The sequence below is a fragment of the Carya illinoinensis genome, chromosome 7 (assembly GCF_018687715.1).
Source record: "Carya illinoinensis cultivar Pawnee chromosome 7, C.illinoinensisPawnee_v1, whole genome shotgun sequence".
Classification (NCBI taxonomy): domain Eukaryota; kingdom Viridiplantae; phylum Streptophyta; class Magnoliopsida; order Fagales; family Juglandaceae; genus Carya; species Carya illinoinensis.
The window spans coordinates 37,034,394-37,048,714 of NC_056758.1; the positions used below are offsets into that span (position 1 = coordinate 37,034,394).

At 35.0% G+C, this 14,321-nt stretch overlaps 2 protein-coding genes and 1 long non-coding RNA gene across 8 annotated transcripts; all 3 read left to right on the forward strand.

Annotated features, from left to right (window-relative positions):
- The first annotated feature begins 1,097 nt into the window (after positions 1-1,097).
- LOC122317213 (universal stress protein PHOS34) lies at positions 1,098-5,067 on the forward strand. Of its 6 annotated transcripts, none has more exons than XR_006244397.1 (6): positions 1,098-1,537; positions 1,651-1,754; positions 2,234-2,352; positions 3,686-3,739; positions 3,891-3,979; positions 4,738-5,067. XR_006244397.1 is itself a non-coding variant. In XM_043134179.1 (5 exons), exons 1-4 carry the CDS (start codon positions 1,327-1,329, stop codon positions 3,973-3,975), a joined length of 519 nt encoding a protein of 172 aa, XP_042990113.1. In that variant the 5' UTR covers positions 1,101-1,326; the 3' UTR covers positions 3,976-3,979; positions 4,852-5,067. The 6 variants fall into 6 exon arrangements, 3 of the variants coding, with proteins under 3 accessions (XP_042990113.1, XP_042990112.1, XP_042990111.1); XR_006244400.1 differs by having other exon boundaries at positions 4,852-5,067; XR_006244399.1 differs by having other exon boundaries at positions 4,858-5,067.
- Positions 5,068-9,028: 3,961 nt separating this feature from the next.
- LOC122316879 lies at positions 9,029-13,573 on the forward strand. The gene is made up of 2 exons (XR_006244320.1): positions 9,029-9,407; positions 12,720-13,573. It is a non-coding gene; the product is annotated as an uncharacterized LOC122316879 (long non-coding RNA).
- On the forward strand, positions 9,944-11,566 carry LOC122316878 (aspartyl protease AED3). The gene has a single exon (XM_043133708.1). The coding sequence runs from the start codon at positions 10,062-10,064 to the stop codon at positions 11,376-11,378; it is 1,317 nt and encodes a 438-aa protein (XP_042989642.1). The 5' UTR covers positions 9,944-10,061; the 3' UTR covers positions 11,379-11,566.
- Positions 13,574-14,321: the final 748 nt, after the last annotated feature.

Here is a 14,321-nt window from a genome sequence, read left to right on the forward strand (position 1 = left end):
AGTAATATTATTGAAAATGAAGGTTTCAATATTTTCCACATTTGTAGTTTGGATTTAGGAATGAAATGAAATTGTTTTAAATAAGTTGAACAAAGTATTGTTATTATTGTTTTGAGATTTAAAAAAATTAAATTAAAAATTTAAAATATTGAATTATTTATTATATTTTATGTAAAAATTTAAAAAAAATTATAATTATAAAATGGGATGAAATAAATTGAATTAGTTAAAAAAATTTGAATACAAACGAGTATTAAGAACTAATAATAGATTAAAAAATAGGTCACATCAATACCTTTTGTGAATGGCTGCACTATAGAATAAGGCAAAATTCCTTTTATTTATTTATTATTAAAATGCAAATAAATAGGATAATCATATTTTCATTTCTTTCTATGGGGCAGATCTAATTAAACAAAAATAAAGTCTTACGTGATTGCGTAATTAACGTTGAATAATCCCAAAAAACAAAATTAACGTTGAAATAGTGGGATCATGATGTCATTCATTGTTTTAACTTGTTTTAAAATACCAATTTAACAACAAAACCCTACAAATTCCACGTAGACCACGTGTACCCAATACGTGCCTCACTAAAAAAATGTAATGTAAGTTCTTTCCATTTTTTTTTTATGGTTCTATTTTTCTAAATAGATTGTTTGAAATTTGTACATTTGATGTTTGTATATATTATTTATTTACATAAATTTGTGTGTTTTAACAATATATACATATATGAAACGAACTATTTATCATTTAAGAGAAAGAGTATTCATGTAAAAAATTTTAATAAATTAGATATTATATTATAAAATGAATTTTATATAACTACGAGAAGTATTATTTTTTCTTTAAGTTTATTATTTTTAATTAATTTAATTAATATATTTTAAATGATTAAATTAACTTATATTTAAAACATATCAAATTTAGATAGTATTATTAAAATTATAAGATTTAAGATAAAAAGTAATACTATATTTTTTTATAGATTTATTTTATAATAAAAAATTTTAAAATCTCACAAAAAACATATACATATAAACCAAACATTTTCTCCCTGCTGGGCCATTGGAGTTTGGGCCGCGCGCTTAGATAAGATGCGTGTGCAGTAATGCCACCCCTACTGAACTCTGCTGACAAATAGCGTGCATTGGAGCGCCTGAAGAGTCGTCGACATCGTCGTCAACCCTTCTGAAAAAAATACGGACTCTCGTACGCCCAGAGGCAGCGCGCGGACGAAAAAGAAAGGTGACTGTGTGAGCCACCTGATCGATCGTACAATATCCTAGCCTAGCCTAGCCTAGCTCACCTAAAAGTCAAATCATGTCAGGCGGGAATTTGAGATGCGTGGTCGTGGCCGTCGATGGCAGCCAGGAGAGCATGAGCGCCTTGAAATGGGCGCTCGATAACATAAAGCTGCGATCCCCTACGGTAGAGTCCCCCGATGACGGTGCTTTCGTTGTTCTTCACGTCCAATCCCCTCCGTCCATCGCCGCCGGTCTCAGCCCCGGCGCCATCCCCTTTGGCGGGCCCAGTTAAGTACCGTTACATACTTATTAAGCTCTCGCTTCCCACTATTTATCGAAAATAGGAAGAAAAAGAACACTTCTATTGGCCACTCAAGGAATTGGAAATTGGATTGATTAGGTGATTTGGAGGTGCCTGCGTTCTTTGCGGCTATCGAGGCGCACCAGAGACGGATCACCGAAGCGATACTGGATCACGCTTCCCGGATCTCCTCTGAATACAACGTTAGCCTTTATCACGTGTCTTTCTTTTTCCTCTCCGAAAGGCGGAAACACACACGCTTTTATGTATCGGTGTTGTTATTTTGCAGTAAACTTGATGAATAATGTTATTTTATCTTTAATTTTGTTCTCTTATTTCGATCATTTACGTTTTTTTTTTTTATATTTTTTAAAAATGTTTAAAGATATTAAAAATATGAATGAAAAAATACAAAATTAAAAAAAATAAACTTTACTTAGGGGGAAGGCTCAGCGGTCACTGTTAAGCACCCAAACAATATGAATGATCGTGTCAGTATATCTCATTACCACTGAGTATCATTTTTTCCTGTTTACAAAATATCATTTGGGTTATAATTGTCCACCTTAGCATTTGACTTGCAGGTAAGACAAAAGTTTGCAATATGATAGTATACTGAAATTATGTCGTCACGGAATATGCTCTGCTCAATTGAATTAGATGATTTCTGTTTCACTGGCAGGTGAATGTCGAAACGAAAGTAGTCGTCGGCGATTCAAAAGAGAAGATTTGTGAAGTTGTAGATACTTTGCATGCTGATTTGCTTGTGATGGGCTCCCGTGCTTTTGGCCCTCTTAAAAGGTATAATTTAATTATAAAAAATTCTATTTATCATCCACACATTTGCATAATTTAATTAGTTATTAACGTAAGTACAGACCATGCGTATTGATCCTCTGCCATTATCTAGAAGAATAATGTCAGGTATAAAATTCAAATAGATAAGTTTTGTGCATGTATTTTATAAAAAAATAGTTTTTTAACGCTTTCTTTAAAGTAAATCTACGTTTTTACGAAGGTATGTACGAAACTTGTTTTTAACAAAATCATTTCTCGAAATCGTTATTGTAGTATCTTTGTTATTGATTATAATATTGTAAATGCTGGTCTGCTGCTTTTCCTCAAATTAATATTGTACATGATCCTGCGACAGAATGAGTGCGTGAGAGAGAGGAGAGATTTCCATTTTTCTCCGGCAGTTGTACTATGGCTTAAAAGGTGTCCATGCCAATAGTTCTCTGTTTTCATCTCTGCTCAAATGTGGGATGAATTGTAATAAAAAACTCAAAGCATTTTAGTTACGACAGGCTACACTTTCTTCTCCCGAGAGTTCTCATAGTTTCTCTCATCTTGCGGCCTGCTAGTAAATACAAATGCGGGTGTCTCTTTCTTTAGCGATTAATGGAAAAGTAACTAAGACAGGCTTTTTAACACACATAAGCAATGCACGCGTGCATTTATATCAAATTTATGTTCATCTGGAGTTGCTTTTTAGTACTACAATTTGATCCTCCAACCAAAAATTTATGGTCCTTCCCAATGAAGACACCTTTCCCTTTCCCTATTTTCCTCTGCCATCTTTCTTTCCCCGCTTCCCTTCAATGAAACAGTGTAGAATCTTTATTTTCTCCCCTGAAATCAGTGTGTAAAAAATCTTTATTTTCCCCCTTCCAACCAAACTGGGTGTAAAACTTTCTGCAATGTATGCGCATGCGTCTGACCGTTGAAAGCCTTTTCTCCAGCAATCATGCCTACTACCACAATTCTCCAATCATACCACACTTCTGTTTGCCCTTGTTCATAATCTGATTACAGCATTGGGCTACATTAGAATCTTATAGATTTATACTAATCCACACTTAAGCACCACACTTCTTGTAAAATACTAGGGTGCTCACATGCTTGTTCCGAGAATGGGTATGTGGGTGGACATATATGAGGCACGTCTAGCATGATGTCAGAGCATGGACATATGAGAAAAACATTTCTATGTTATCTTTTTATTTCTGCACTTCACACAAAGAATGCTGTTCAAAACATAAATATGGCCCATGGTAGTTTTTTTCTCCTTCCGTAGTAGCTACATGACGGTTTCTGAATTTGCCGCATGGTTGTGCTGGTATTGGTCTTGTAGGGTTTTTATTTCTCTAATGTTGCTCAAATATCTCCGTGGACATGAACAATGACGGTACCTCTCATGTCTCTTTCTTACTCCAACTGTGGGTGCTGGATTTGCTAGGAACAAGATCTTGAAGCTTCCACTTGCCTCTTGCTTCACAATTCATCTTGTCCTTCAATATTGTACACTAAACATAGTAACTCTCAATCAATGTCTACAGGATGTTTTTGGGAAGTGTAAGCAACTATTGCACAAACCATGCACAATGCCCAGTCATCATAGTCAAGGGAAAGGACAATGCCTGATTAGGTAAGCTTTGGTATCAATCTCAATGGAAAATGATAGAATTACAACTATCTTACTATTTATTTACTACTCTTTTTGTATTTGATTTTTTAAAATTTTTTTTTTACTTAATGATTAAGGAAGTGATTATTAATAAAATTATATATATTTTTTAATTTTTTCATTAAGGATGTTAAAAAAATACTTAAAAGAAAATGATAAGAAAATAAAAAATTTCAAATCCTTTGTAAGTAGTAAATGGATAGTAGTAGGGATCTTCAAATCCTATCACTACCCAATCTCAATACCACAACAAGGATATTCCAGTGGCATCTTGTATTGTCATTTCCTTGCCTACTTCTGTTGTTCTATCTTTAATTTTGGTATTTATTTTTTCAAATGATTTGTGTCAATCTTTATAAAGTCGTGTTTGCCCTGATATGAGCACATGGTTATGTCCTTGAACTCTTTTAAGTCCAAAAATTGGTTGTTACTTTAAGGTCCAACAAAAATGTCTAAATTTTCAGTTCTGACAACAGATTATAATCATCTAGATTGCTTAATGGAGTTCAAAATCTATTGTTTGCTGGCTCAACAATCAACATGAATTATTTCTTTTACACGCTGCATGGTGCTTTCCCTTAAATAAATTTTGGCAGTCAGACGAAGGTTAATAGGCTTGTATATAGTTTAGAGCTTGGAATTTCAGATATCGAAGGCATCGGGTTTGTCAAATCTGTTATACAATGAACTCATTAGATATAAATGGATCTCTGCTGCAGCTTATCTTTCATCCACTTGCCCTCGTTTTGTGCTGATGGTAATAGGGCTCCAAGATATGTTGTACTTAATAGAGAACATTTGAGATCTGTGACTAAGTTCTGTTTTGTGACGAGTTGCAGTCGGACGTGCTTCTGGCCATCTATGCCGTATTATCACTCCACATCCTACGCAAGCTGTTTTGGAGAAATTTAGTTATGTTTTGTGTTCTTGTTGTAAACTGATGTCATATCGATACATAGCTTAATTTTATTCATTTATTGCCTTCGACGGTGTGGGATTGATATGTTGTATATTGTGTTCTTGTTTTGTGTTTCTCTTTTGATTCCCAATTGTGTTTTATTTCTGGTTGTGCCTTCTGAAACAAATGGGTAAGGAATATGGTTGTCCGGTGGATCATGTTATCATCCTCATTTCAAGAGTCCCACCCATTTTTAACCCGAGCTTGAAGACTATGTCTGCTTGCTGGACGTCTATCATATTCGGTCTTCAAATATCGATGAACCTTAAAATAAAAAAAGATTACGTTGAACTAAAAAAGAATATACAAAAAGAGGGGTGGGAAGCTCCAGCAAAACATTATGTTACAATTAATGTAGCATAACATTGAGATAAATACAAAAAAAAGAACTATTATAGACACAAAAAGATTACATAAAGTAAACTCATAAACTAATATGGTTTCATATAATCCATTAGATCTATTTTATAATAAAAGTAACTTTATAATTTGACGTACCACTTCAAGTCAAGTTTATTTTTATGTAATTCTTTTATGGCTAAAGTATTTTCCATACAAAAAAGAGTAATGAAGCCAACAAGGATGAAAATGACCATGAATTTCAGTTTTTGATGCTATTATCAATGAGACAAATTTTATTTTACAAAAGACTTGCGCAATGCTTGTCTATTTGATGGATGTGTATCTAGATAGTCAGAAACCAGAGAACCTATGTGGAATTCTCTGGTTTGGTCTCTACTCACAAAGGTTTCAAGTGAAAATCTGGTTTAATAGGCCGAAATCATGTGAACCAGCGAAAATAAGATGGATAAGGTGTTTTAATGGATATAGTACCTCAGAAATCTGATGTGTCGTGACAATATATTCTAATGTATTATATAGAAAGCACTGGCGTTTGGGTTGGTTAAAGCATGCTGGCGTTGTTGTCAGCTGCTGGAGGTGGTGGTAAGGGTAACTCAAAGCAAGTTGCCTGTCCTTTTGTTGTTGGGAGCCCGACGAATTTGTTTTGCCTTGAAAGATTTAGCAAAAATTTGGCCTCCAACCACTTACCATCCCAAGCAATCGCGAAAGAACATTCTAATCTCCTGAAAAATGCAAATTAATTAACGTCTTATGATTGGGCTCCTCTATGTTGGGTTTTTTGGCCCAACATACACAACACTTTATCGACTTGGCCTGTGTCCCAAGTTGTGCCAACTATTTCGGACTTTATGTCCTTTATCTTTTGCATGAAAGGAGTTTTCAATTTAGTTTATTGAATAATTTTACCAATCATCTCTACATATCATATATTATATTTATTTAATTTTTTTCATTTTTCTTATAAAAATATATAGTATATGAATGATAGATAGAACAACTCAATTAATATAACAAGAATAAAATAAAAAATAATTTTAAAACGTGTAAAATATATACGTGGTGTGAATGGGTTGCAAATGAGCAGAGTAGTTCATGAAGAGCTCCAGCTCAGTTCGTGTATACTCAATTTAAACTCGATTCATTTATTATATGAGATGTTCGTAAACACTAATATATGTTAGAATATTAAACGAACAAAACTCGTATAAACTCGACTTGACTCAGTTTAAACTAGTCAACAAAACTCGTATAAACTCAACTTGACTCATTTGAACTCGTTTTGAAATTCGTAATATGTTTTATATATGTATGTGTTATATAAATTACATGTTAGTTATATTTTATATACTTAATTATATATTATTAATTTATTTATAGTTTACTTGATTTAATATAGTTATGTTATGTTTCCAAAATGTGTATAGAATAATTTATATAATAATATATCATACAACTACAACTATTGATTTATTAAATTATTTATTTGTATTAAATAGTTTAGTTTATTACATTTATCTTGTGTATTATTTTTTTAATTTATAACCATAAGTTATTTTTATAAAAAAAAGTTATACCATAAAAACTTTGAATCAAAATTATTTCGTTGAATAGCTAAATGGTTTTTGTTTTTTTTTTTTTGTAAAACTTAAAAATTTGTTTATTAATCAAAAGATAAGATTAAAAATTTTAAAATAAAAAATCTAGGTCGAGCTCGAGCTCAAGTCATTTGTTTATTTTTAGTTGATCGTGAGTCGAATTCGAACAATATTAATGATTAATGAATTGAGTTCGAGTAAGGATATTCGAGTTCAAGTTAAGTTTAAGTGAATAAACATGCTAATTGAGCTCGAGTACTCTTGTTCGAATTAGACTTAATTCAGTTCGTTTGTAGCCCTAAGTGTGAGATAATGAGGAGCATTCCTCTCGTTCATTATACTTGGGGGCTGTTTGTATTCAATTTCGTATATTTTCATTTATAGCAATATTATATGTAATTTTCAAATGAAAAAAAGGAAACAAATTTAGTTTGACTCAAGTTTGAGTATGATATATTAAAAAAACATATAATATTAATGATTATCCAGTCCCCATTAACAGTCTTAAAAATAAGAAGCGAGAATAACTAATAATAATTAGATAAGTCCTGCAACATAAATGGATTATTTAAAATTAAATTTATAAAATAATATGATTTTATGTAATTTATTAAATCTTTTTACGATAAAAATAATTTTATAATTTAAATTATTATATCAAAACATATCCCTTTATAATTTAATTTTATATAATTTTTTATGCCTAAAATATTTATCCGTTAGTTATAGTGGGTGGATTAGATTGGTTTGGCATTATTGTACCTCGCCATATTAGCGACAGCTTGTATCCAAAAATCAAATGCGAACAGCGAATTTATCTCGTGAGCGGTGGGGCCGTCTCTTTTAAATCATCGAGCTGAGAGTGAGAGGATTCGCTTCAAGTTCTGTCCATATGTATCTTCATAATTACAAGTTCTGTCTTTTCACTCACATGTAGAAGCATTTACCTTGGATTCACATGGCTTGAGTGCCCTTTTCCCTAAAGTTCAACTACCTATCCCATGTCGAGTTATTCTGTCTCAATACTCTGCGTAAAAAGAGATACATACATATATTATTTAAATAGAAAATTTATTTATATCTATAAATTATATAACTATCGCATAATTATTTTAAAAATAATTAAATTTTTAATAATAAACTCTATTATTTTTTAAAATAATTATATAAAATTTATGCATTTCACGATTATATGTAAAATTATTTTTATTTAAATGATAAAAATTAATTTATAATATTTAAATTTTAAAATTTATTTTTTAAATCAAATTATAACATGTAAATACTTTAATGTTAGATGTGCTCTACACGCTGGCGACATGGCTTATGAATATAATTTTTCTCCCGAATTTTCTTCCATCATGATCTCGTTATTTTACTGCATTGGTACGACGTTACTGATTATCAGCTATTAGATCAGTTGTTATATTTTCAAATAAAAGTTTCAATATTGATTAATAGATAATAACACGTGATCAAATAGAATAAAAATGGGACGATGAATTCATGTACTTCCTTGTAACAAGCAAGCAAAAACTGTGGACTTTTTTAAAAGGAGAAAACATGCAGGGGAATATTTTGTACATTCTCTCGGTTGATCCCCCTCTTGATTTCTGGAGTTAAAATTTTTTTAATGCAGTAGGGTGCAAATCTCTTAATTCCTTCCATGAAACGTGGATGGTAACACTTTGTACCCATCATTTTGCCAATTAGCATATATATATATATATAGAATATCATTTTAGAAGAGTAATAATATACATCATATTTTCATCATATTTTCATTTTACTAAATAGAATGTAGCACATTCATCACTATTAGATGATAGCTAGAGAATCATATAATAAAAAATTATCTAATAATAATAAATGTGTCACGTCTTAATTAATCAGGTAAAAATAGGATGATAATTTGGTATATAGAATTTTTCGATCTTAAAAACGTGCAACCGGATGGCATGCATTATTATTGATATCGTGCTAATTAGCCGGTGATGCATATATATAATGTTCAAAGGATTGCACTGCTGGAAGAGGAATCGGAGCCGGGGCTGCTACTTTATAGAATAGATCGAAGCTCGTATAACGTATTAGAATTATTCCGAAAGAGTTCTCAGATCTGGGAGCACAATATTGGAAGGTGATAAACAGTAAGACAGATTGGTGATGCTGAACTCCAGGTGGAACGTAGGACCATCATGTGGGGATGACAATTAGTCTTTGTGAGCCCGTGACCGACCGTGTCTTGTGTGCATGAGGCATGATTCCCACATACAGACAAATATCTAGCTAGTACTTCATGCTTACATATATAATTTTGTTCTTAACAGAATGCAGTCACGAGCGGCTTCCCCTCCACCTCACGTTTTCAGAGTACCCTTCAATTATCCATTTATTTCGCAGCTAGTCGTCGGCAGATCATCAAGATCGTGATTGGGCGATCTATATCTCTGGCCTGCTGTTTATCTTTTCGGTAATACTTCTCCCCATTTCTTTTCTACTATTATCTTTTACGCATCATATCAGTCTGTAATGTCGTAGTTATAAATAATTGCATACTCGTATTTATGAGCTAATTATAGGTTGTTGCATGCTTAGCAGAAAACTTAATTTGGTCACTTTGGCGGCATTTTCGTGGGAGCAAATATATAGTTAATTTGGATGCATATTCATGTGAGAGATAACAACTTGTTTTGGAGCAGTCGTTTTTTAAATTAAGGAATAGTCAATACTTCCTTTGGAGTATTAGAGCTAGCTTCGCTGTTTTTTAACTCACCAGCTGGCCTCTCATGATCTGCATGGTCGCTCGCAATAGAGGCAATGTATATATAATATTGGCTAGCTCTCTCTTTTTACCATCTTTTGGGGTCCTATTACTATATATTGATCTTTTCAATATCTCAATTGGACCACCAACTTAATTCCCGGCAAATGTTGCTTGATTAGATATCATAATTAATGTTCCATAATTCTCCTATATACCCCGCCTAACCTATTTAACATCTTGTACTAATTATTACATTTACATGGGTATTTAGGTAATTATTGGCCCTTAACTTCACGTTTATATAAAGTACTGCCCCCTCTCTGATTCCCATGCACACACACTACGATCCTTCTTACCATCATGGACTTGAGAATTGCCACAATATCGTTTATCTTCTCTCTTCTTATCACCACCAACAGAGCCTTTGATCCCTGTGCCTCCCAATCGGACGGCTCAGACCTCTCTGTCTTTCCCACCTATGGCAAATGCTCTCCGTTCGAACCACCCAAGACCGACTCGTGGGTCAACACGGTCATGAAAATGGCCTCTAAGGACCCGGAAAGGGTCAAATACTTGGCGAGCCTAGGTGCCCAAAAGAAGGTCGTCTCTGCCCCGATAGCATCGGGTCAGCAACTCTTTAACCTCGCCAACTACGTCGTCCGAGTCCAACTCGGTACGCCGGGTCAACCCATGTTCATGGTCCTGGACACCAGCAACGACGCTGCGTGGGTCCCGTGCGCCGGTTGCACCGGGTGCTCCAACACAGCTTTTTCGACCAACACTTCGTCTACTTACGGGTGGTTGGATTGCTCCGTGCCTCAGTGCTCTCAGGTCAGAGGATCCACGTGCCCGTTGACGGGGTCCGTTCCGTGCCTCTTTAACCAATCCTACGGTGGAGATTCATCTTTCACGGCCACCCTAGTTCAGGACTCTCTCGGATTAGGCGCTGATGTAGTTCCGAACTACCATTTTGGGTGTATTAGCTCCGTCTCCGGAGGGTCAATACCACCGCAAGGGCTGTTGGGACTGGGTCGTGGACCCTTGTCCTTGATGTCACAGTCCGGGTCACTCTACTCCGGCGTGTTCTCGTACTGTCTACCCAGTTTCAAATCCTACTACTTCTCTGGGTCACTCAAACTCGGTCCCGCTAGCCAACCCAAGAACATCCGGACCACCCCACTTCTCCGGAACCCGCACCGTTCATCCTTGTACTATTTGAACCTCACCGGAATCAGCATTGGTCGTGTTCTCGTCCCCATTGCTCCCGAACATCTAGCATATGATCCTATCACCGGCGCCGGAACCATCATAGACTCGGGCACGGTCGTGACCCGATTTGTCGAACCCATTTACACGGCTATCCGGGACGAATTCAGGAAACAAGTGAAAGGTCCATTCTCATCGCTTGGTGTGTTCGATACGTGCTTCGCTGCCACCAGCGAAGCTATGACGCCCCGAGTGACGTTTCATTTCACGGGCTTGGACTTGGTGCTGCCAGTGGAGAATAGCTTGATCCATAGCAGTTCTGGGACTCTGGCATGTTTGTCTATGGCGGCGGCGCCGAATAATGTGAACTCGGTGTTGAATGTTATAGCCAATCTGCAGCAGCAAAACCTTAGGATCATGTTTGATGTTACGAATTCTCGCTTGGGAATTGCACGTGAACTATGTAATTAGACTAGCCTTCTTTTTCTTTTCTTGCCGTAAGTCTAGCAACATGTGTGATCATTAAATTATGCCTTAATAATGCCAAGCAAAAACAGGTGGAGAAAGGAATAGCGTACGATCGATGATAAGGTTGCCCTGATCATGTTATGGACATTATTGTATGGCTGTAATATATATGCATTTTATGGTTTTGGGAAGTTTAGGACAAATTCGACCAACTCAAACTGCATGCCCGTGTGTATCATCATATCGTGCATGTGTGTGTAGTGTGTGTTTGGTTTCGGATAGGCGAGGAGGAGAAATTCTACAGGCAACCGCCAACGCGTCCCCGCCGCGGCCTCATTTGTTTTTTTCTGTGACGTGGCGTTTAATTAAATGTAATAAATAAATGATAAAAAGAAAATTTCTGTAAGCGGGAAACCAGACGTGAGAAGCTAAAAATGAAAATTAGAGAGAGAAAATGTGATGCGAAAACTGAAGGGAAACGAAAAGCAGAGAGAGAAAATGTTATGCGAAATCTGAAGAGAGAGAAAAAAACCAGAGATCTGAATCTGTATCTTCTTCATTGGGGATATTCTTCTTCACGAGGCGTCTAGCATTTAGTAAAAACCAGAGCTGCGTCTTCTTCGTCCAGTTGCGTTTTCTTCGTCATTTCAAAAAGCTTTCTCCCGAGCTGCGAAGAGAGAGAGAGAGAGAGAGAGAGAGAGAGAGAGAGAGAGAGAGAGAGAGAGAGAGAGAGAGAGAGAGAGAGAGAGAGAGAGAGAGAGAGAGAGAGAGAGAGAGAGAGAGAGAGAGAGAGAGAGAGAGAGAGTAAAAACCAGTTTAGAGAGTTAAAAGCTTTTTATCTTCTTCTTCGTGCATCTAGCTTCTCCCGAGCTTTGTCTCCAAGGGTCTTTATCTTCTGTTTCTGGTAGGTGTTATCTTGCCCACTTGGAACTAATTGTAAATGGGTTTTAGTTTTGGAAAATGTTGTTGGGTGCTGATGATTTTGTAGCATTAAGATTTCTGTGAACTCGAAATGGCCATGGTGTTGTTCGTGTAAGATTTTTTCAACACGATGTACTTTGCAAGTAACTGTAAACATACTGAAAATTTTCAAGTATGTGCACTAATATTTTCCCCCATTGTTGAACAAAAGAAATTGTATAATACCATCTAGAATATAATCCCAAGAAAAAGGACACGCGAATAAGCAACTTGGTAATATTTGGGTGCTGGGCATAAGGATTTGTATTCAGATTGGTCCACATCCATGCTTTGAACTGTCAACTTGCCCAAATCTGAGAGTATGCAACAAATTTCACCTTTATGATACTTTTGGTTCTTAATATTTTATTAGCCTCCTTTCAGGTTTGATGCTATTGTGTAAGCAGATGCTTTCGAGAATTTGAAGCCTGCTCATGATATTTTCTTAAGTTGCATCAAAGATTCTGAATGTGCTCAAGTGCTGCCCAGTGAAGTATACTGAGAGATTCTGCAGATTATTGTCTTTTGAGACATGTTTTCCAAACAATTATTTTTATTGGCTTCAAACATAGGTTGTATTGAATATTCTGATTTAATTTTTTCATCTCAATAATTTGCCAATTTTTCTTTTTTTCACCTTACTGCTGAATGAGTGTTTGTCAGCATAATTGTCCAGTGACTGAATTGATCATTGTAGCTTTTCTGTGACCAATCACTCTTATATTATTGAAATAATTTTATGCCTATATTTTCCTAGTGTATTGTCATTGAAGATGCATTAGCTGGAGTTCAAGCTGCCAAAGCTGGTCAAATGAAGTAAATTTTTTCATATTATGTGTTTCCTGCATTAAAATCGAGTACAAATAAATGTAAACATATTGAGCTTGGGTTGGTTTCCCATGTGCTTAATCATTGTTGGTATACCTTGGAACCATTATATTATATGATTATTTGGTAGAAATGGTAATCTCTTTTTGGTGCTTGTAGATTTATAGCCGTGACAACTACATTGTCTGCAGAAACTTTAAAGGCTGCCAGTCCATCACTTACCCGGAATGAGATAGGAAGTGTTTCACTGCATGATATTCTTAGGGGTGGCTCAGATGGCTATAGTATGTAGTCCTGAGAGTATGATGCAAATGTCAATTTGTACCATTATTAATGTAGAATGCTGAAGCTACAGTTATTTCATGTTTTAAGAACTATAAGTAAGATCAATTTTCTTGTAATTGGTGTCATATATTTTGGAATTCTTTGGGATTCAATTGCTCCTTTACTGCTTAGTGCTTCTTTTACGCCAATAAATTGGTTTAGTAATCTTGGATTTGATCCCGTATACTTGGGCATTGCCTACACTTTTGATCAATAATAATTTGTTTATCGATAAAAAAAAAAAAAAGTATTCTTGGATTTGTTGGTTTAATAAGATGGCAAAACAAAAGCTCATGTTTAGTAATTATAATGTCATTCTCCGAGCGCTCTCTCTCTCTAAATTTGCGTAATTGTTTGCGCACAATTACTCACAAAGGCATGCCATTGCAGATGAGAAGAAGCAGGGTAATCAGTTTCTGTTTCCCTCTACATAAACCATGGTGTTGTTCTTCTTTCCTTCTAGGCCTTTTACTTGTTTTTAAAAAAAGTTGAGGTAACAGAGTTAGAAATGTAATTGCTATTGATGTGAAAACAAAACATGGACTCTCTATATTCCTCCAAAAAATCGCCACCCAATTAGATGATAATATTCTAGCAAACCTCAATTGAAAAAACAAACAACAAAGGAAGAAAGAAAAGAAATCCAAATGGTTACAACTGTGCCTTAAAAGAACTAATGGTAAATACCTTCCAATAATTTACTTTTTGCTAAGTGCCCTCCAATGCAGAGATCAATGTAGAGCTCAAGAGCTACCAATTACAGTTCCATCCACCAAAAAAAAATTAGAGTTTTAACTTTTGAGTTCTAACCCATTGACAAACTTTTATTGGCCA